Here is a 24,473-nt window from a genome sequence, read left to right on the forward strand (position 1 = left end):
AACCAAATCGGAGAAATTTTCAAAAAATTCTAAAAAAAATCATGTTATTCATGCACTAAATACGTTTAAAATATCTTCTGTAAAAGATGCATATGAAACTCTTATATACAAACATATTAAACAAAACATTCCTTTATACATTTTTCCATGCATTTACATGCTTCAGAAGCAAGTAAACTGCTGAGCTACCAACTCTTCTCAAGGAAGCTTAAAAATATATATATATACACAATAAAAGAATGCTCGAATAGGCCTTTTCCCCTATACAAGCTGCATCCTGCCACATCTCTTCATCTTGGCGAGGTAAGCTAAAGAAGGTGAGGTAGTAACAAAAAGCTGACAAAATATTTCAGTGCACAGTTGCAAGTTTGCATTTGTCTGCAATTCTGCTTTTCAGGCAAAGTATCAAGAATGTGGTAACTGTCCATTAAATAGCAAAGTCTGTTTAATGCCAATTTCAGTGTCACTGTGCAATAAAGTCCGAGGTTTCTCACACAACAATGCTGAATTGTCCAAGGCCTCCAGAGATGGAAAATGTACAGGATTGTGAAGTTCTTGAGTTAACTGCACAGATCGAGAAGGCATATCTGAAAAAAGACGTTTATAGTTTTAGACCTGATGAAACTGATTAAGTATTGAATTATCAAGATAAACCTAAATCTTGTGGAGACACGAATCAATTTTGCATTTTATTCCCAGAAAGCTAATTAGGTATTTAGTTACTACAAATAAACTTTCAAGGTGGAACTATAACTGCTTGTTACGCTTAAATGAAAACCAAATCTTACCTTTTGCTAGGGTTTGAGGCTGTGATGTCATCCTATCGTGATTGCTAGGATAAATAGGCTTTTCCCTCTCTTTCATACTACTCAAAGTCCCATTGCATGGATAATGATTTAAAAGTTCTGCACTGATTCTATTCCGTGCTTTTGCATCTTCAGGACAGCAATCCACACTTCTATAAGAGCTTGAGGTTTCCAATTCCTTTGGGTAGGTGCTAGCATTGTCAAACTGTTCCATGCAAACTAAGGGTTGAATAGCAAGCAAATCTATTAGTACAGAGATTCTATCAAATAGAACAATACAATATTGTAGATAGATTTTAAACTGCTGTATAACTTGATTAGGCTGTCAAAAATATAGTCATAATGGTTCAATTTTGAGAAAAATCATAACCAGAACCAGGTAATTGGTTGTCACAACAGTTAATACAATATGCATTGGATAGGACTCATCAATACAAATCTGCTTTATATGAAATAAGTACACTTCCTCTGAGAATTTTACAATAGCACAGAACTATTGGTACATTCATAAGATGAACAATACAAATATATTTTTGAATTTTTACTTCTGATCAATCTGCAAGTAATGGAACAAATTATAATTCAGGGGAAAGGTGAAAACTTCTAGTGCTAAACCAAAAAAAATTGCCTTATTTAATTTGAATATTCAGATTTAATCCCCCTTCAGTTCCATTGTAGATAAGATCAGACTGTAAAATCAACTACATACTCCATTGCAGACTGAGCAGGGACCAATTCCAGAGGAGTCCAATTTCATCCTACTGTAAGCAGCAAACTGTATATTGTTTTGGAAAGCTTTGGTATTAAATAAAACAAATTATATTTATCAGTGAATGCAACCTGGAATAATTATAACAAATGCATGATTAAATCTCTGATTACACTGGAATAACAAATATTCTGCACCCAGATACAAGTGAGATACACACATCGCACTAGGAAATAATAGTTCAATAGATTCTGTCTGAATCTGACATTATTATGTTTATTAAGAATATTCCATTCACTTAGCCAGTTCAAATTTGCAAGAAGTTAAATTATCCCAGTGTTCCGGAGCTAGGGCGGGGAGTGTTTTTTTTGTTGTTGTGCACAGCTAACCTACCCTTAAGCTGCATCATGGTTCACAGATGAAGAACATTTTTTTCTGCAAAACTAGCATACTTTAATACTTAAACCAAATTTTAATTTCATTTGCTCTGGAGCTGACTGATTTTTCACAAACCAGTTCTAAATTTGCTCAGTTCTGTCCTTAACCAAATATTTAACTAAGTTATAGAGAAGTGTTAAGAAAATACCTTCTACATGCTTTGGTGCTGTAGTTAAATGCCACATACCTATTTTTTCTGAGCCCAGTCTTCCTTCTGTCACATTTTTACATCCATCTTTTATATTACATCCAACACAATGTTTTATTTTCCTATTGTGAATATTATGACTGTTCGTATCTGCACAGTTTCCAGCATCAGACCGACATACACCTGCAATAATAGCCTGTTAGCATTCTTGAATCATATTTTCCCAATTTGGAAAACTGGTGCTCAGTTAACAATTCAGATTTATACCCATACCTGAAAAATAGCCCTGTCTTCATTAAAAGTGGTACTATTATTGATAATAAGCTTGATAACATCAAATTGTGGAAAAGAAAAAAACAATGCATCAGCAGCTTTCGATGACAGAATGTATATTTATGATGAATAGAAGTAGGAGATTACACTACTCCAGCATACTCCTAACTCAAATCACCCAAGTAATTAAACATGTTGAACCAAACCGTTACAAACCAAATACAAGACACTCTGTAGATGCTGGAAATCCAGAGTAACACAAACAAACTTGGAGAAACTCTGCAGATCAAGCAGCATCAATGGAGAAAAATAAGTAGTCAATGTTTCAGGCCAAGAACCTTCATCACATCAACATTTTGTGTGCTTTACTGCCTTGTAATTCCTAAAATGCACTGGGGTATAATCATTTATTCACCTATACTTTTCTCCATTTTTAGCAAATAGTAATTGAATTCTGATGATCAATTAACTGACCATTTTGAACTCCCAACGTTTTGGTATCAAGCCCACCAGGTATTGTTTGCCACACTTTCTTTTCAACACCAGGGTCCCAGTTCCTACTCTCCCATTAAGCTGAACTGGTTTACTGGGATATTTATCATAATAGTGAAACATCTTTAAAGTGAACTATAAAAAACATTGGGGCATTAATAGAACTGTAATCTGGAAAATGTTAGTTGAGCAGCAAAACAGCTGAGTATGCTGGATGATCAGAGTTCTACTACATGGGATTCAGTGAGCACATCCTAGTAGTTATGTTGTAAACACTTTAGTTTACTTTTACAATGCAGGGAACTTAGAGAAGCAATACAGTGGTTATAGGAATAAACTAAATTAAATGGGGAAATCAAATGTAGAACAGTTTTATCACAAATAATTCATTTTGCAATATTTTTATGCAATTGACTTCATGTACTATTTCGCAATGAAAATAAAGCACAGACCATGTGCTGGAGGAATTCAGCTGTTCATACAGCATCTATGGGGAGGAATAAACAGTTGTGATGAAGGATCTTGGCCCAAAACATCGACTGTTTGTTTATTTTGTGGATGCTGCCCTACCTGCCGTGGTCCTCCTTCATTTTGAGTCTGTTACTCTGGATTTCCAGAATCTGCAGAATATCGTGTTAAAGTGTTGTGTTGCTAAAGATTATAATAGATTTTTTTTAAAAAGTCATACCACTGCTCTCTGTATGTCCACCAGGAATAGTTGCTGCTAGCTGCAAATTGCTACTCCCATCTACCCTGACAGAAGTATCCTGACGTTCAGAAAGTGTCCCTTGTGAGGAGAGGTAACTGGGTACATCTGGTGGTACGATGGTTTCATCTGCAATATGAATAAATGCATGCTAAAACAGACATGTCAGTGATGAGGTTATATTTTAATTTTTAAGGTCAATTGAATATTATTCCAAACCTACTATAATTTAATCTCTAAAAAAAATCATTACATGTCAAAATGTGGCAAAAGTAAATTAACATTATATCAACATCTTATGGAAGATTAATGATCCAGCGTGTACACTTAAAATAAAAATGCCAGTGATGCACTTCAAGTCAGGCAATATATGTAGAGAGAGAAATAGAGTTAGTATTTCAGGTTGAAGATCTTTCTTTGGAACTGGAAAGGAGAATAAACAAGCAAATGCTATTATAAGCCAATAATTTCTTTCCTGCAGTGTTTAGTGGCTGGAGGTTTTTGATTTTCATTTCCATGTCAACATTAAAATTTTTGAATCTTAAGTCAACTTAAAACAGCCTGGAATCAACGATATTATTAAAAAGGACCCATGATTGACTCCCAACTATGTACGCTAAAGCTCGAGGTGATGACTTTATGGAAAAGTTATTAAAATATAAAGAATGAAATTATGAACTAAACTGTCCAAAGAGAACAAGAATTGTAAAACAATGGAATTCTGATGACAGGTTACTGACTTAACTGTTTGGTAGAGCAGTTTAAGTTGTTACCACAAGACACAGAAATATGTCCTGCTTTTGAATATTAGGTATAATTTTGGTGACCTTATCATAGACCTTATCATATACCACTAAACAGTTTTTCAAAATTGAGAAAGCAGTTTAACCAAGAAACTTTTCATAATAATGAATGATTCAGACACAATAAAATGTTTCAGCAGGTCATCAGTTAAAATTCTTTCTCAACCATATGCATTAAAATACTTATGAGATATCTACTACCTCTTCCAAATTTAGAGACTAGCTAAATTAGTACTGATATAATTCAGTGCAATTAAATCAAAACTTATTTCAGCTGTAATAACACTATCCTATGTTTTCTGCAACACAATATAACTAGATTTTAAATTCCAAGATATGGGACAATGCTACAGAATTTTTAATGCAACACTGTAATTAACTACTCTTGGTAGCAAAGATACAGATCGTTGAAGGTGCCAGTAAAAGCTGGAAAGTCAACCGCTTTTATGTGTGGGGGACAGATAAATTCAATAAATCAAAATGGATATCTAGATAGGAACAAGTACATTTGTCTGACATTATACATCAATAAAATGCTTACCAATAATTGCTAGCAATAGGCAAACTCTCAAAACTACGTAAAATTCACTGGATATGGAGAGCTGCAGCATTTACCAGGATCATGAAATTGGCAACAGGAGTTCATGTATAAATAATAGGTTATACTTTAGCATAATTTGTTGTACATCAATGCTTCTGGATGAATACCATTTATCTGAGTTGTCCCACCTGTATTTGTTACACTGTATTCTTCACTCTTCTTCCTGGTCTGGTAGATGATGCACACCCATACTAGGGAGGTTATTACAATACTGCAGACTACTGCAATGATGACAATGCCCACCGTCATTGTTCCATCCTGCTTGTTTTGTCCCACAACACAAGCCGATGATGGTAAAATGCTAAGCTGGCTGTGAGCTCGTTCAGTGCCAAGTGGATTAGACATCTCACATGTGTATTTTCCCCCATCATCTGACACCACATTTCGTATGATTAGCAGTTGGTTTCCAGGTGTGAAGTGATGCCTCTTTGTAACCACAAGGGGCTCATCCCCTTTTAACCAGGTTATTCGTGGAGATGGGCTTCCTGATGCCATGCATTGCAGAGCAATAGTTTCACCAATAACCACTGTTTGATCTTCAAGGGGATAAATCAATGAAGGAGTTTCTAAAAAAAAGTACAAATCTGTAAGTCAAGTTGAACTTCACTCTCATACATTAATTCTAAACAGAAAAGCCCATAAATAATATGGATGTTATTTATCAAATTATGCTAAAGCTTCCACCCAAGGAATCCAAATGTCCTCAATTGCAAAATGCAACATTTTTAATACCAGGCAGAAAGGAAAGTTTCAAAGACCATTTTAAAAGTTGAAGTGTCAGGAAAGACCCCCATGCTATTTTTAATAACTCAAAAAAAGACAAAAAAATGTAAATGGTATAGTTTACAAGCATTCTTGGCATGGTGCTAACTTTGCAATCTTACATTTCGCATTCTTTAAAATTGGCGAACAGTTAATCTGAGTTAACACAAAAACTGTTATTGACTAGTTTTTGATAACAGTACCATGTCCAATTGGTTCAATTTTTCTAAAGCATGTAAATTCAATCACAAATGCTATAACTGAAGCGACAAACAATCTGCAGTAGGAACTCAGTAAATTAAGTAGCATCTGTGGAAGGAAAAGACCTGATGTAGGGTTTGACCCAAAACATCAGTTCCTTTATTCCCACAAATGCTGCATGACCCAATGAATTCCTCAAAGTACTTGTTGCTCTGAATTCCAGTATCTGCAATCTTACGTCTCTGTTACGTACGGTACCGAATAGTGGCCACTGAGTGTATGTTTGTAGTCTTCTGCACACCACTGTTGTAACATGTGCCTATCTGAGTTGTCAGCTTGAATCAGAATGGCCATTCTCCTTTGACCTCTCTCATTAACAAGGTGTTTTTGCTAACAGAACTGCCACTCACTGGATACTTTTTACTTTTTGCACCATTCCCTGTTAACTCTGGAGACTTGTGCATGAACATGAAAATCCCAGGAGTTAGCAATTTTGAGATACTCAAACCACCCCATATGGCAACAACAATCATTCCATGGTCAAAGTCACTTAGATCATAATTCTTCCTTATTCTGCTATTTGGTCTGAACAACTGAACCTCTTGACCATGTCTGCATGCTTATATACATTAAGTTTCTGGCGCACGATTCGCTAGTTAGATATTTGCATTAACAAGCAGGTGTAGCTAGTAATGTGGCCACTGAAGGTATATTCAAGAGTAAGAGAAAATATTCAGTTTACTGGAACAGTACAATACAGAGGATACTTTATTGAATAAATAGTTGACCTAATTAAACATAGCTAAATTGTCTCTGAAAGCAGAGTGTACTTTGAAAAGTGATTTAAAAGTTAGGCTCCTTTGTGGCTCCAGTAATAATGCAATAATAAACTCAAGCCACTAATGGAGAAATCTAATATTCATCGCAAATATTCTCCTAAAATTCCCTGATCAAGGCTAGGTATTTCCCTTATAATCCCAGACTTGGAGCCACCAGGACTAATGTAAAAAAAAGGAAAACTCACGAAAACATTGTAGGGATAAAATAGGATAGCTTTGAAGTGGTCAAGACCAGAGATACAAAAATCATAATTAATAAAACAAAAAGCGGTAAGGCCACAAGAAGATGCATTCTCATAGCAGTAGGAAAGTTCTGGAGAGCATGACAAGAATATGCCAAGGCCCCTGAGAATGAACGCTGGGCACTGTAGCAAAAACAAAAGTACAATGCTTACCATTATCATTGTTATAATGCAGTAAATGGGCATCGTCAATATTGAAGCAAAAAATAGGTTTCTCAAAGTGAAGACTGGATCTGCTCCACCTTAAGCAACTTTGCCATGGCCCTTGCCCAAAGATTTAGTATTACAGCAAGAAATTGAATGCAGTGAATTTGTCTATTAAACAGTCCAGAAGACTAGTCCATTCAAGTATATGAAATTTAAACAGCATGTTACACCTTAATTAGTATGAACAAAGACTACAATGAAACTAACTTTTACAAGCACTATGGCTTAGTCTCAGCTTTAAATTATGGTCCTGAATATTGACATTAAATTACAATTGCAGGAATTAGTTACAGTATGGATTTCAAAGCAGTCCAATACACCGTAAGACATCAGAGCAGAATTAGGGCATTTGACCCATCAATTCTGCTCCATCATGTCTTATTTACCCTCTCAAACCCATTTCCTACCTTCTCTTCATAATCATTAACACCCTTATTAGTCAAAAACCTACAAACCTCTTTAAATACACCTAATGACTTGGCCTCTACAGCCATCCACGGCAATGAATTCTACATCTCTGGCTAAAGAAATTGTTCATCTTGTTGTAAAGGCAAATCTTTGTACTGAGCCTGTGCCCACCTCTCCATGTCCACTGCATCTACATCCACCACCCCCCATTCTTCAAAACTCCAGCGAGTATGGGCCAGATCCATCAAACGCTCCTCGTATGTTAACCCTTTCTTTTCCAGGATCATGCCTGTGAACCTCAACAAACAGTTTAACTTGACCATTAACAAAAGAATACTATCTACAATGTTCCCTAAATGGGACTTAACAGTTTTTACCTTTGCTTCTGTAGTTTGTTTTTTGATTACTGGGGAGAAATACAAAATAATTAAAGCAGCCAAATTTAAATGAGAGAACAAAAAAACAAAATTCACCTACCTAGTACTGTGAGGGAAGCATTTGCTGAAATAGCACCTGCAGTATTTTGAGCTGTACAGCTGTAAACTCCCATATCTTCAGTTTTTACATCCACAATAAAGAAAACATCATCCTCAGGCATCACGTGCATCCTCCTTTCACGAGCTGCTGGAAAATCTGTTCCTCCATCCTTCTGCCAAGCAATCTGTGGAGCAGGGTGGCCAGTGGCTGCACATTCAAGTCGAGCATTGGCTCCCGCTCTAATTGTTATATCTCTTGGAGTTTTAATAAATGATGGCAATACTGCAAATGAAATATTTTACCATAAAGCTAAATGATTTTTTTAAGTGCAATTTAGTGTTTTCTTAAAACTGAATTAATTCAGTTGAAGATGAATGGTCCTTTCAAATCTACGTTGGTTCCTTATTTTAAATTTACTTAAAATTACTTATTTTAAATTTAAAAGGGAGATTCATTATGTAGAGGTACAAGAGTTCATTTTAACATATGGGTAAACGCATCTTACACACACCAGCAAAGCCTGTTTTATTGGAGATGCTACTAAGTATTTGAACAGCTAATTCTCCAGTGGCTTGTCAGATGTTTGCTAACCATACAAATCTACTAGGTGATGTAAGAATAAGTAACCTAGACCTGTATGTTGAGACAAAAGTGGCACTGATATACCAAAAATATTTAATAGCAAGATGCTCACGCAAGGGAACAGTAGTTCAATCAAGCCACAAATGCCACTTTAAACTATAATTCCTTACAGGTTACTGAGACAATATGTAAAAATATCACAGTACAGCATTTCAACCTGTTTCCACTGCAGTACCAAATATCTGCAAAACATTTTTGTATGGGAAAGTATTTAATTGGGAAGGGGAAAATACTATGCTATTTGACAGGAACTTCGGAGCACAAATTGTGAACAGATGTACTCAGGGAACACAGCACAACAGAAATGTGAATTTACTTTGGGAGCTTTTAGATAAATTTGGTTCTAGATATGCTTGTCCCACTAAGCCAGGGAAAGGAAAAACGATGTAGTTAAGAGAAAGAAAGAAGCTTGTGTAAGGTTTAGGAAGTAAGATATGGATCTAGAGAGTTACAAAGCAGCCAAGAAGGAGCTTAAGAATGAACTTAGGATCGCTAAAATGGGGCATGAGGAAACCCCAGTGAGGGGGGTTTAAGGAAAACCCCCAAGACATTCAACACAAATGTGAAGAGCAAGCAGATAACTAGAGTGAGAGTAAGAACAATCAAGGATAGAAGGGGAAATATGCCTCAAGTCAGAGAAGGCAGGAGAAGTACTTAATGAACACTTTGCTTCAGTATTCACCCCAGTGAGAGGGACCTTGATAGTGTAAATCAGGCTGATATGCTAGAACATGTTGAAGTTAATAAAGGGAATGTGCTGAAACTTTTAAAAAACATTGGGCGGGATATGATATACATAAAGTGAGGGAAGAGATTGCTGCGCCTTTGGCAATGACCTTTCCCTCCTCCCTGGCCACAGGAGTAGTACCAGATAATTGGAATTTGGCAGATTAGGTATATTGCTGGAAATTGTAGACAAGTGAATCTTACTTCAGTGGTGGTCAAATCATTGGAGAAGATTCTTAAAGACAGCAGAAGTGTAGTCTAATTAGAGATAGTCCACACGGATTTGTGAAGGTAATACCTCATGAGCCTGATCAAATTATTTGAAGATGTGACAAAACACACTGATGAAGGTAGAGCAGCAGATGTGCTGGATGTGGTGTTTGTGGATTTTTCTAAGGGACATGATAAGGTTCCCCCATGGTAAGCTCATTCAGAAAGTCAAGAGATATGGAACCATTGGTGTTCCACAAATAATCTGTCTGTTATTTTTATAAGACTTTGATGAGGAAATGAAAAGATGGGTTAGTAAGTTTACAGATGACATAAAGGTTGATAGTGTTGTGCATGGTGCAGAAGGTTGTCGAGGGTTACAATGAGAGTCATATGATACAGAGCTAGGCTGAGAAGTGGCAGATGGAGTTCAATCCAGGAAAGTGTGTTGTGATTCCCTTTGGAAGGTCAATTTTGTTGGCAGAATACAGAGTTAATGCCAGGATTCTCAGCAATGTGGAGGAACAGAGGAATCTTGAGGTCCACATCAATAGATGCTCAAAGTTATTGCCCATATTGATAGCAACACACACAAAATGCTGGAGGAACTCAGCAGGCCAGGCAGCATCTATGGAAAAGAGTATAGTCGATGGAAAAGAGTACAAGGGCCTTCATCTATAGCTTTACAAAGGGTACGGAGGGACTCTGTTTGGATTGGAGAACATGTCTTATGGGGACAGGTTGAGTGAGCAAGGGCTTTTCACTTTGGAGCAAAGGAAGGTAAGAGGTGACTTGATAGTGGTGTACAAGATTATAAGAGGCATAAATTGAGTGAACAGCCAGAGATTTTATCCCAGGGCAAAGTGGCTAATATGAGGAGCCATGCTTTTAAGGTGATTCGAAGAAAGTATGGCAGTGGGGGGAGGTGGAATTCAGAGGCAAGTTTATTTTTACACAGACTGCTGGGTGCATGGAACGCAATGTCAGGCCCACAACTTTTTAAATCAGGTGGTCATCTACCTGAAATGTTAACTCTCATCACAGATGAGATGTGCTTTCAAAGCAGATGCTATATGGCATGCAGGACATTTTCTATTTCCATTTCAGATTTCTAACAGCTTCAGGTTTTTTTTATATGTTGGTATTGATTCAGTACAGTCTGTTAGAAACTCAGATAAACTCAGAATTTGTGTATATAACCACCTTGTACTATTTTTTGCAATAGCTATCGAGTATAAACAACATTATGTATCCTGCTTGTACCCACCATTGACTGTAAGCTTGGCTCGAGTAGAGTAGGTTGAGCCAAAATTGTTAGTTATCATACATTGATATCTTCCTTCATCTGAAAATTTCACATTTCTTAAATGAAGAATGGTGGTATATTCCATTACTTCACCATCCTTTGCTCGAACATGTGCAAAGTTTTCAATCTCAGCATTATGTAGAATCTCATGATCCTTCTTCCATGCAAATATCATTGGCAAGTTGCTACTGCTTGCTGCTGAACAAGTAAAATGAATGTCTCTGCCCAGCATAGCCATTGTTGTCTCAGGCTGAACAATGATTTGAGGTTTTGGAAAGTCATCTGAAATTGAACAAGAAATATATTTAAGGAATAGTTATAAATTGTTAAACAATACATTTCATTAAAAGTAGGTTGGAAGAGATTAGAGTTTAGAAGTTAGATACTATAGTGGTTATTTCTCTCTAGAAAAAGATGATTACAAGTTAAACAAAAAAAATTAAGCATCCAGACTCCTGTTTTAACTTGCTTTCAGATTTGTTTTAATACCCACAAATCACTGAGGAAACTTTTTTAAATCTGGTAAAGTATCCATAAGTGATGCTACACTGATTTAAAACTGAACAAAATACTCACTATTTACAAGTATTATAATTATTAGAGGAAATAATAAAGGGCCTAATCAAATGGCATTCAACTGACTGAAAGCATAATATTTTAAAAGGATGGATAAAATCAACAGTGCACCTGAAATAAAAATCAGCTCTCTTCAGAACTCCTTCAGTTATTTTCTGTTTCCCTTGCAAGTCAATATTTTAATGAACATTTTCTAAAAGTTATGAGCCTGACTTTCATCAAGGCAGAGAAGTATATTTGCATCAGGGTTGGGTTTGTGCCTGGTATTCTCAGAGCCAATTTTCATATTACATATTCCATGAGGTGTTAATTATAGGTGACATGTCTTCTACCAAGAAAGATTCTCACATTAGGTCTCACCGACCAGCATCATATACTGCTCTTAAATCTGATCTACAACATGAAAACACTTGTGTATTAGGTCCTTCTTGGGAAATTTGTGAAAATTAATTTCAAATAAATTAGATTCATGCAGTATAATTTACTATATAATTAGTTTTAATAGTTTTGTACTTCTACAAGCTGAGTGATTGAATCTAAAATCAGCCAGCCACAATTCATACAGCTCATTATCACCTTCTAATACGAGTCCAATTTGTAATTGATATCCTATCCAAAATATGCTCAGTAACTATTTTTGAATAACTAAGTAGAATCACTTACCACAAACAAAACTTTCTGAAGGCACAATGAAAATACTTTTTCCCTTTAGTGATTCTGGATGAGCACATGTGCCAACTACATTAGACTGGAAGTCTCTTCCTATAAGCCACTGCGGCAGCCATTTTAGTTGACAATCACACAAAAAGCTATCACTATTCATATACCTGCAGAAACAAATATTTATTTTTCTAAATTAAGTATTTTGTTCATAAAGTGGAACTTCAAAAAAGAGTAAAACAACAATGAGTATATCATCCTGAATTGTATTTGCCTGGAATTCAGTAACATTTCCAAATATTGACATGAAATGAAGGCTGAAAGTCCAACAAACATTGAAGAGATTAGTTAGGGATGGCTATATACGAATAAGCTAGTTGAATGGACAGGCAGGAGGATGAAAGTTAACGCAAAGAAGCTTCTGGTAGTACATTTTGCCAGAAGAAACAACATAGGCTGAATAGCAGTTTAGTGTGATAGAGGAATGTGATGCATATGTACATTTTTTTTAACCATAGTAGAAGAGCATGTTAAGAAATGATCCAGAAGGCAGAGGTTTATGTTGAATCATACAAAATTATGAATGGGTGATACCAAATATGAAAGATTTGAAGGCCATGGAGAAGGTACAGACAAGATTTACTCATATGGTTCTAGGTACGAAGGATTTTGTCTATAAAATTTGTGATTATTCTTAAAGCAAAGAATTTGAATGGGGATTCATTAGAACTGACTGGTTTCTACATGGTAAAAAGTGGGAAGCTGTTACTAACAATGGATGGTTCAAAGACCATGGGGAACAGATTAAAATTTTTAAACACAAGACACAATAGGAATGCAGGAAATTGAATTAATCATGTGCAATGATTCTGAAAATCAGAATAAATCCATCCTTCAAAAGAAAGCAGATAGGCATTCTACAGGAAATAATGTTCAGGTCGTCTATGAGGAAAGAGGAGGGGAAATGGGATTCATGGATTCCTCATAGAGATTCATTGGCTGAATTTCCTTTCTGTGTCTAAACTATTTCTATGATTCTAGAAGGTCTGGATTGTGGAGCATTCCCTATGAGAATAGGTTGAGTGAACTTGGCCTTTACTCCTTGGGAGCGACAGAGGATGAGAGGTGACCCAATAGAGCTGTATAAGATGATGAGAGGCATTGATCGTGTGGACAGTGAGAGGCTTTTCCCAGGGCTTAAGTGGCTATCATGAGAGGGCACAGTTGTAAGGTGCTTGGAAGTAAGTACAGAGGAGATGTCAGGGGCAAGTTTTTTCTCGCTGCCAGCAACGGTAGTGGAGGCAGATACGATAGGGTCTTTTAAGAGAGTCCTGGGTAGATACATGGAGCTTAGAAATATAGAGGGTTCTGTCTGGATAACCCTAGGTAATTTCTAAAGTAAGTATGTTTGCATGGCATCATGGGCCAAAGGGCCTGTATGGTGCTGTAGGTTTTCTATGTTACTATGTCTATGGACAGAAAGCAGGCTCTTTTCAACAGTGTAACAGATTTCCACTGTACTTCATATGCAAGATTGCCTTCCTGATTTTTAAACTGAAACCTGAACTCTAATATTAAGATCCACCTCACCTCATTCTTTCTCAGATAATGTATTTTAAGTAAGAGAGAAAACTTGAACAAAAACAAAGGAGAGATTAAAAAAATTAGAAAACCGATGTTATTTGCACCAGTTCAAAGATGGTCTCCAAAGCAAAACCTTCACCTTCAGTTATCATTGTACTGACTGTTTACTTACAATTCTTTTAGATTCTTCATTCTGGAAAATGCTTCTCCCTGAATAGATCTGATCATATTATTCCCCAGGTTTCTACGAAAAGAAAATTTGGTTATATTTTTATAGTATACATTTTCAAAGCCCTCTTGATGTTAAACAAATTTCACTTTGAACCACCCTATCCACCCTGCCAATGTACAAAATGATAGAAATGATTTGTTCATAAATATTTGTAAATTAACACATATATGGATCAAAGATTAAAAATCATCCCCTTCTAGAAGCTACCCCAAGAAGCACACAGTTCAGAACATTTATAAAGTGAAAAAATGAAGTTAAATTTGAACTGAACTGATATTTCTCAATTTACATTGCTTTTTTTGTTTAAAGGGTAAAAAAATTAACAATGAACCCACACAATAAAGTTATTCATCTTATTAAGGCATGGAAACAAAAAAAACTTTAGTAAAATCAAGATCATAATTTCATAGCAACACTGTTTTCTTAGCATTACAAAACAAGTAAAACAGGACGCATTTTATGCAAGAAAGGAAGACAAAATATACAATTCAAAATTGTTCTACATGAAGTTCGTGTGCTGGAATTTCTCACTTATTTTACTTAACTAAAACTGTATTAAATCAACACCAACATTCTAAGTAGTCAAATTAAATAAATGCTGTCTCACTGTAATCATAAGCAACCAAGATGTCATTCTCAGTTACGAGTTGAAGCAATTGGATAAAATGGGTTTGTTCTCATGGGAATGAAGGAGGGTGAGGGGTGACCTTAGAGGTTATTTATCCTATCTATGCTCACATAATGTAATTGTCTTTCTGCAAGTGGCGGGGGGGGGGGGGGGGTCTAAAACTAAAGGTAATGGGTTTAAAAGAGAAATTTTAAGGAGATCTTTGGGGCAATTTCTCCAAACAGTGTAGCTGTTACATGGAATGAGCTGCAAGAGGCAGATAAAATTACAACATTTAAAAGGAACTTGGACAGGTATCTGGATAGGAAAGGATATTGATCTTTTGAGGGCAAACAGAATTAACATTCACAATTCAGGTCAGCATGGGCAATTTGGGCTCAAGGGACTGTTTCTGTACAAGACTATCATAAATATTTTTCAAGTGCCATAATTAATTTTCAAAAATTAAATATTGCATGTCCCTGTAGAAATTTCATCATATATGACAGGAACTGTATTTGCAGAAAAAGCAGCACCATATTAATTTTATTAAAAAGTAATGTTAACAGCAGATGCAGAAAGATTCCAATTTTGTGTCAAACTATTTCTGTTAAAGCTACAGAAGATAAAAGTGGCAGAGAATATCTACAACAATGAACAAACCCCAAAGTCAACAAAACAAATCTTAATTGCAGAATATAAACAGCAATCATTCTTCAGAGTACAGAATTTTAATTGATTACAATCATTATTAATATCACTATTTCCCATTGGAGGATATTTCACTGAGAACACCAATTATACTTTACAAATTTTGTCGCATATACATCTGAGTAGGTAGTATACAAATATGTTACTATAAAGCTGAATATGCAGAACAACAAGGATTCTGTCAAGTATACCTCTTGCAAGTCAATGAAGATCAGCAATAAATCTATTTTAAAATTACTTCTCATTCAAAAGTATTGGAATTGGATTAGAAAAACAACGATGCTGAGGTGCATATTTATTAAATGTAAAGTTATTCAGAGACTGGGTTTATGCTTTAATGCCTTAAGGGCAAAACTAAAATAGGGCCAAAGTTTAACCAGACTATAATGAGAAAGCAGCAGATGGCCTCTGAAAATGCAACTTCTTCTCAGTTTACAAAGAGCTATTAAATTGCTAGCAGTCTCCTAAAGCAGCCACTCTTGGCAAACTGCTAATTCAATGTACTTTTGGATACTCACAGGTGTTCAAGGGCCTCCAATCCTACAAATGCCTTTTTGGCTACAGATTTGATCTTGTTTCCAAACAGTGTTCTGCAATTTTTAAATGGAAAAAGTATACAAACAATTAAGCAAACAAAATCAGGTAATAAAACTACAAGAAGAGCAAGTTCCATTAAGAATATACTTCTATGAGCAAAAATAACTTAACAATTCACAAATTGCGGAAAGGTCAAGGTAAATAGGTTCACATTAAATTAGGTTCCAACTGCTTAAAAATCAACTTCCTAAAATAAAAAACTGTCCAATCATCAGCAACATAATGAGTCAGATTGACTGCACAGACAGCTGCAGCCTCCAGCATTACACTGGATAGAAAGCTTACATGGTTCCTAAGCCCTCCAGCCAAATTCACTGACTTTTACATTACTTCCTGTACTTGCATGCCTTTCCCAAAGACTCAAGAAACAATAAACTCACAATCTAACTACATCCTGCAAACTAGCAAAACAAAGCAAGACTTTGTGCTGCAACTATTTTAAACTATATAATTGTGTTGGTATGCTGTGATCACATTCATTAATTTGCCCTTCAATGAAAGGTTCTCTCTCTTCTGGAAGTAACGGCCCCCTAACTGGAACAGGTATTTTTTTTTGTTTGTGTAGATGATTGGCTGCTAAAAGTATTAATATCGTAGAAGTACCAGAATTTTGAACTCTTCTGTCGCAGTACAGGAGTAAAGGACATTCATACAAGAGCCATATTTAATATTCTTGCATGTACATGTAAATAAGCTTGGCTGCATTAAAAATAATGCCTAGAAAAATCAGTGCATCCTAAAGGACATGCTGCACCTGCACTACCTCTCTACTTTCATCCAAGGCTTCAAGACTAGGAGTCATACATTCATGGAGAGTTAAAAATATGCCATCTGATAACCCACTTAGAGCTGGATTTGGGAGGTAAGAGCCTACAGATGCAAGGACATGTGCTATAAATGGGTGGGGTGGGGGTAGGGATCTGGAGCAGGAGACCACACTTGGTGTAAGTGGATTAGTATTTTCAAATGGGTAGGAAATCGTTGGCCCAGGATGAAACATGATTTACTAGGTAAGTGTCCCAGTCTGACATTTTACTGGTAATGATTATGTTATCCTGGGAACTCTCAATGATGGTTCAAATTCCCCTCTAAAGCTTAAAAAGTACTGCGCGAGAATGACATCAAGTACACCCAGCAGTTGGATCAGCTGTCCCACACCAGTAAAATTTTTCAAGCTGACACAAGACAATATGTAAATAGTTACTATTATATTTCAGCCCCAGAGAGAAAAAAAACTATTTTCTCAGTTGCCTATCAGTTCAATTTCCAAGCACAAACTTGTGCAAGATTGAGACAGTGCAGTATGTCCCAGCTGCCATTGGTAATGCTTGCTGTAAGAAGAAGGAAAACACCAAGAAATAAGTTTCGAGGAAGTAGAGAGACTACAGGAGAACTTAGATCAAATAGCAATAGCAAAAAAATGGCAGATGGAATACAGTGTCGGGAAGTGTATGGTCATGCACTTTGGTAGAAGAAATGAAAGCGTTGACCATTTTCTAAATAGAGAGAAAATACAAAAATCTGAGATGCAAAGGGACTTGGGAGTCCTTGTGCAGGATTCCCTAAAGGCCAACTTGCAGGCTGAGTCTCTGGTGAAGAAGGCAAATGCAACATTAGCATTCTTTATAAGAGGTCTGGAATTTAAGAGCAAGTTTGTAATGTTGAGGCTTTATAAAGCACTGGTGAGGGTTCATGTGGAGTGTTGTGAGCAGCTTTGGGCCCCTTATCTTAGAAAGGATGTGCTGGCACCGGAGAAGTTTCAAAGGAGGTTCACAAAAATGATTCCAGAATTGAATGGCTTGTTATAGAGCACTTGATGGCTCTGGGCCTGTATCCTCTAGGAGCAAGGATGAGGGGTGAACTCCTTGAAAGCTATCGAATGATGAAAGGCCTTGAAAGAATGGATGTGGAAAGGATGTTTGCTATGGTGGGAAGGTCTAGAACAGAGGACACAGCCTCAGAATAGAGGGGTGTCCTTTTGAACGGGGATGACCAAGAGCGGTGAATCTGTGGAATTCTTTGCCACAGGCAACTGTGGAGGCCAAGTCTTCGCATATTTTAAGGTCTAGGTAGATAGAATTTTGATTGGTCAAGGTATGAAAGGTTACGGGGAGAAGGCAGGATATTGGAGTTGAGCGGAAAGATTAGATCAGCCATGGTGAAATGGTGGAGCAGACTTCATGGGCCAAATGGCCTAATTCTGCACCTTTATCCTATGGTCTTATGGTCCAAATTAATTCATGTTGATGATGTACATGTACATGGAAAATATACTATGTATAATCTTGAAAACCATAATTTATAAAATCACTATTTTAGTAGCAGAAGGCTAGGTAGCTCTATACAGCTTTTCTTCCCTCTCAAAACACAATGGAAAGATGCTTTATGAATCATTCAATCAGTTCACAATACCAAAAGAATCCACAATGGACATCCCAATTGCCAACTTTTTCCCTTAGACTAAAAGAATATTTTAGTTCCTACTCTCCTGCATTACAGCTAATATTGTTGACTGGTATTTAATTTTATATAACAATTTTGCATTGTAGGTTTACCACAAATTACTTGAATATAGATATAACCATTGCAAATCAGGCTACTACAAACCACATTTCAGTATGTCTTTCAATTCATACACTTAGAAATAAAGTCATTCTATATCATAGTACATTTCAGCCTAGGAACAGGCCCTTCAGCCCACAATGTTACTGCTTACCACGAGGCCAATACAAACTAATCACGTCTGCCTGAACATGATGCATATTCCTCCATTCCCTGCTGGTTCATGTGCTTATCTAAATGCTTCTTAAAATTGCCACCTCTTTATTTTTACTAATTGTACCCCCCCCCCCCCACACACAATTTCTATACTTAAGAAGCATGGTGAAAGAAATATATTATTTCTTTGTTTTTATCCCTTGATATCCAGAGTTCCCTTTTCTTGATATTCTTACATAGGTAAGAACTTGTCGATACAAGTTGGCCCTGAACTCTTAATGTATCACTTTTTAAATCTGCCATTTTTTTTAAATGCAAACTTACCTGAAAGTAGCATCTCTAGTCTCCTTTGAAACTTAGGACTTTGAAATTAGCCCTCCCCTTAGTTCAAGCATTTAATTTCTGCACAATCCTCTAATTAAATAATATTGTCAATAGCCTTTTCTTCCCTAAATATGTATGTAATTTTTACAGATCTATAAAACACCTTTTTAAATTGTAGTTCACAGTTAACAAGCTCATTGATAAAAATATTTATATGGTATTTAGGTTCTATAAGCTAAGATGCAATGAATATCTGGAGCAATATTTGACTGCAAAGTATACAAATAACTGAAATGAACAGAATTAACCAGTTGCAGTGCATCACTTCCGTAATCTGTGCATAAAGATGAGCCTAATTTCCTATTCAAAGCACAAGCATACGAACAATGGCTGGAAAGAAAGAACCTTTTAAAGCATGCAGTTTGGCCTACTTCAAAAGATGAGATACTCACAGCTTGCTTAGATTATCCAAACCAGCAAAGGCCCCATTTGTATCTTCTATTATCCCTGAGATTTCATTATTGTCAAGTTCCCTGTAGGGAAGAAAAATAAGTGCAATCAATTTTCCAGTCTTTCTCATTTGCATTATGAAAGGTAAAGAAGGGGAGGAAAGGTGCTGCTTTAGTTCATTGCATTATAAAATGATGGATATCTTTTTTGTTTGTAACGTTATTCAATATCAAAAGCTAATCTTTGTCAGCTAATTCCTTTTAAAGCTGACAATCATTTTTATTCTTAATACCAGCACTTTTCTTTTTTTATTTTCTGTAAATGAAATGGTTGCCACCTTGGGAATTAAAAATCACTGTTAAATAGACGACCAAATATGTAATGCACTGACTTCTAAAAATTTCAATACACAGCTTTTTTTGCATAAAACAATTTGTGTAACTGTTTTAACTAATTCACTTCATATTCGGTATAAAAATACACAGGTTTCACTGACAAATTAACCACGAATGCCCAAAAAGGTGGTCAGGGAAAAAAAATACATGTGCATTGGTGACAGAGTAAAAGGCATTTCCTAATACCATCAGCTTCACAGTGTACTGTAGAGTCTACAGGATTTGGAACCTCAAACAAGAGCGGGAGATTTTTAAAAAGAGAGATTTCAGAACTTGACTGTGAGTTTCACTCCACAGGAATTTATAAGAGGCAAGTTTACTCATTATTAGTTAATAGTTGTTCAGCTAATTAACAACAGCCAATAAAAAGGTAAGCTAAAGTCGCCATTACGATAATAAGCCAGTGGATCTTCAAAAAAGCTTCAATAAAGAAGGCACATTTTATTTTGTTGTTGATCCTCAAGACTTGATTCAGTATAGACAGGTTGGTAGTAAGGGCAGTGAATACACCTCCTGGAAGATGTGGGAAGTCACAGAACCTTGTGGTAACCCTGATGACTACATCTGTGGAAACTAGACTCAGGTATGGCTCCTAACACACTAGATCAAACAACTGAAGCTGGATCTGGAAATACTAAGGATCATCTGGGAAGCTGACAGTGTCATTGATAAGATTTATACTCAGATGGTTGCACCCAGAATATTGGCTTCAGATAGATTGGGAACCATCAGGAAAAGTAAGAGTAGACAGTCAGTGCAAGATTCCCCTCTCTACGATACTGTTGAGGGGCATGTTCTTACAGGCGCTAGCAGCAGCAGTCGGGTGTCTGGAACTGAGACCTGTTCTGTGGCTCAGAAGGAAATGGTGCAGTCAGGCAGGGTGATAGTAATAGGAGACCTCATAGTGAGGGGGACAGACAATACATTCTGTGTTCTCAGAGATACCAGACTGGCATGTTGTCCCCTAAATACTAGGTCAAAGATGCCTCTAAGCTTATACAAGGAAGGATGTATTTGCAGCCTTGAAGTTCGTTAAGGTGGACAAATCCCCAAGATCTGACCAAGCGAATTCCCTTATGGGAAGCCAAGGAAGATATCACAAAAGCTCTTATAAAGACCTTTTCTTCATCATTTGCTAGCACTGAAGTTCCAGAAGACAGGAGGGTGCCAAATTTTGTTCTATTGTTTAAGGGTAGTAAGGACAGGCCAGGGAATTACAGGTTGTTGAGTCTGACTTCAGTTATAGGGAAGCTGCTGAAGGGAATTCTGAGGAAGAAAGTCTACCATCACTTTGATAGTCAGCATCGTTCTGCAGAGTGAGGTCATGTCTGAAATCTTCTGTAGTTTTTCCAAAGGGGTAACTGAGGGGATAGATGAAGATAGCACAGTTGCTGACTTGGATTTTAGTAAGGCCTTTTTTGACAATATCCCAACTAGCAGGCTGATCTGGAAAAATAGACCACATGGGATTCAGGAGGAATTAGAGAGGTGGATTCCAAATTGGCTCTTTTAGGAAGGTCGATTCTCTGACTGGAGGTTTCTGACTAGTGGGATACCACAGTGATGGAATCTTTGATTCATTTTGTAAATAATTTGGATATGAATGTAAATGGTATAATTGCAAGTTTGCGGAGGATAGTAAATTGGTGGGGGGGGGGCTGCTGCCTTGTTGATAGTGAGACAGGTTACAAAGAATTGCAAAGAGATCATGATCAATTAAGGAGAAGGGTAAAGGAATGGCAAATGGATTTCAATGCAGATAAGTGTGATATGATGCAGTTCAGAAAGTCAAATCAGCACAGGACTTGTACTATTAATGGTAGGACACTGGGGAGTGGAATGAAGAGGGAACTAGCATACAAGTGTATTATTTGTGGAAAGCAGTGGCAGAGCTGGACAGGGTGGTGAAAAAGATGTTTGGCAAGGTGACCTTCATCAGTCAGGGCATTAAGGTTAGAAGTTAGGGCATTATGTTGCAGTTGTCAAAGTCATTGGCAAGGCCACACTCAGGATACCGTGTACAGTTTTGGTCACCCTATTATAAGCAATGTGATTAAACTTGAGAATGCGGAAAATATTTGAGGATGTTGCCAGGACCAGAGGGTCTGAATTATAGGGAAGAGATTGGCCAGGCAGGTCTTTATTTCTTGAAAGGTAGGTGACTGACAGGAATTGGAATCCTTGTAGAAATGTCCAAAACCACAGGCCATGATTACGGGTGGGGGGAGGGGGATTTAAGGAAGACATGAAGGACAACATTTTCACACAGACGGTGGTGAGTTTATAGAACAAGCTACTAGAGGAAGTAATTGAGGCATGTACAAATACTATCATTTAAGAAGCACTTGATAGATACACAGAGCAGTGATATAGGCTGAATGCAGAAAATTAGGATTAACTGGGTAGGTCAAGAGCCTGTATCTCTGCACTGTACTACTCTGACTCTGTTTTATAGTAAGATGAGCCTTTACCTTTTCAGCTTACAGCCCCACCCCAATACCAAAGCTCATTCATTCCCACAGTAAAACACAAATGGAAATAACTACCAATAGCACTAAGTTTGTCTATGAGGTGCTGTGTTTAAATAAAGATATATTCCAATGTCCCCATTGACTTGCCTTAATGTTTAGGTTATTTAAATGGTAAGGAAATCCAATTTAAAAGAAAAAATAATAAGTTAAGTAGGTTGAGCAAAACTTCTTTAATTCATCTAGAAAGATTTCTCACTATTTTGTGTAAGTTTGTGTAAATATGTGCAATTAAGACATGGAAATCTACAGACTGCCTCCCAATCTGCCAGATTCCCCCATGAGTTCTACCATACAAGTACTCCACAGTGAAGGCTGGAGATAAAACTCAATGAAAAAAGTCAATAACTCTGTAACAAGCTGTCAAAATTTCTCCAATTGTACATTCTAAGTTATACATTCTCATGGTCACTCTTTGCCCGGATTTTGCAGACTGCAACCTGATGCCGAGCTCAGATTGCATCCAGGAATGCAATAAACTTTCTTAATACCCCAGGACATACGCTCAAGCATGTACCTACTAAACATGCAGATTAGATTTAACATAGATGAGCAATTGTATTAGATAGTTTCATCTGTTGAAGATTTAAGTATTTTTATATCTCAAGATATTCAAGTGCCAGTTGTCAGACTTGTTTCAGCTTCTTGCTAGCAACAAGGTCTGAAAGTTAATATGAAAACAAAGATCTAAATTTACTTACCCATTAAACAAAGATCTAAAGTACTTACTCACTAAACGTCAGAAAAGTTGGAATTTATTCAAACAACTTTTTAAAATAATGGGATAATTACAAATATTCACTCTAGCCCTGGAAACTTCACATTAGATAACTCTTCCCAAATTTCCTACCTTACCGTGATCAGTCCAATCGGCTGAATATACATGCTCTAGCCTTCCCCATTCTCTCTAAACCAGATTACCCTCAGAATTTTACACTGTTTCACACATGATGTTAGTTTGTGCATAAAGACTGACAAAATGTAGGTAGTGGGGGAAGTGTTGGTGCAAGTGGTTAAGGCGTTCATCTAGTGATCTGAAGGTCGCTAGTTCGAGCCTTGGCTGAGGCTGCATGTGTCCTTGAGCAAAGTACTTAACCACACATTGCTCTGCGACGACACCAGTGCTAAGCTGTATGGGTCCTAATGCCCTTCCCTTGGACAACATTGGTAGTGTGGAGAGGGGAGACTTGCAGTTTGGGTAACTGCCGGTCTTCCATAAAAACTTTCCAAGGTGCAAATCCATGGTCTATCGAGACTAACGGAAGCCTACACACAGTGGGGGGAAAAGTAATCACAACAAGCAGCAATAATTAGCCATGCACTACAAAATCGCAAGTCAGCATCTCATTTAAATCTGCACAGCAACATTATCACTCACAGTAACAGACAACACAGAAGGATTAAACCTATTTTACATCTGTTTGCTACTTCCATCTCAGAGATCATGCCTCAGTATCCATACAGCCATCTGACTTGCAGATATTTGCAATTGTATTGCTCACTTCAGATTCAGATTTATTTATCACTTGTACATTGAAACATACAGAAAAATGTGATGTTTGTATTAGCAACCAGCACACCCAAGGATGTACGGCTGGGGGGGAGGGGTGCAACCAAGTGTCGCCACACATCCTGGTGCAAGCACAGCATGTCCATCATGTTCCACGGAACACCACAAGCAACAAAAACAAAACAGCAAAACAAGCCTCTTTCCTCTGCTCCCTGTTCCCCGTGGCCATCCTTAGTATTATAACTATTCAGTCCTTCCCACAACCTGAGCTATACAAAATCATAGTTACATTATCAGGTGACCAACTAAGATTTCCTACCAATTCTTTTGATAGCTGCTTTTTTTCTGGTACAAACTCAGTTGTGATTTGATAAAACTTTTTTGCTCGTTATTTCTTCTAATATTTCTTATTTTCTGGTTATTTTTTTAAAAAGAGAATCTGCTTAAGTCATGTGGAAATGTGGTGATTGAGATCTCTGGGTCAGTCTACTTGAATTTTTTAAAAAACAGTGCAGCTGTGCAGCATTCTACTGACTGCCAAGGCTGGCCCTATCACTCCAAAAAAAAATGTGAGCTGATTCAAAG

At 36.9% G+C, this 24,473-nt stretch overlaps 1 protein-coding gene across 1 annotated transcript in view; it reads right to left on the reverse strand.

Moving 5' to 3' along the window:
- Positions 1-405: 405 nt before the first annotated feature.
- lrig1 (leucine-rich repeats and immunoglobulin-like domains 1) overlaps positions 406-24,473 on the reverse strand; it is an 89,680-nt gene continuing 65,612 nt past the window's right edge. Inside the window, exons 9-19 of the mRNA XM_059944280.1 lie at positions 19,458-19,538; positions 15,885-15,956; positions 13,989-14,060; positions 12,236-12,399; positions 10,958-11,278; positions 8,113-8,394; positions 5,105-5,542; positions 3,555-3,701; positions 2,141-2,284; positions 789-1,025; positions 406-587 (exon numbers count right to left, since the gene is read on the reverse strand). Of these exons, the coding sequence (XP_059800263.1) occupies positions 406-587; positions 789-1,025; positions 2,141-2,284; positions 3,555-3,701; positions 5,105-5,542; positions 8,113-8,394; positions 10,958-11,278; positions 12,236-12,399; positions 13,989-14,060; positions 15,885-15,956; positions 19,458-19,538 (2,140 nt within the window). The remainder of the gene's footprint in view (positions 588-788; positions 1,026-2,140; positions 2,285-3,554; positions 3,702-5,104; positions 5,543-8,112; positions 8,395-10,957; positions 11,279-12,235; positions 12,400-13,988; positions 14,061-15,884; positions 15,957-19,457; positions 19,539-24,473) is intronic.

The sequence above is a fragment of the Hypanus sabinus genome, chromosome 19 (genome assembly GCF_030144855.1).
Source record: "Hypanus sabinus isolate sHypSab1 chromosome 19, sHypSab1.hap1, whole genome shotgun sequence".
NCBI classification, from domain to species: Eukaryota; Metazoa; Chordata; class Chondrichthyes; order Myliobatiformes; family Dasyatidae; genus Hypanus; species Hypanus sabinus.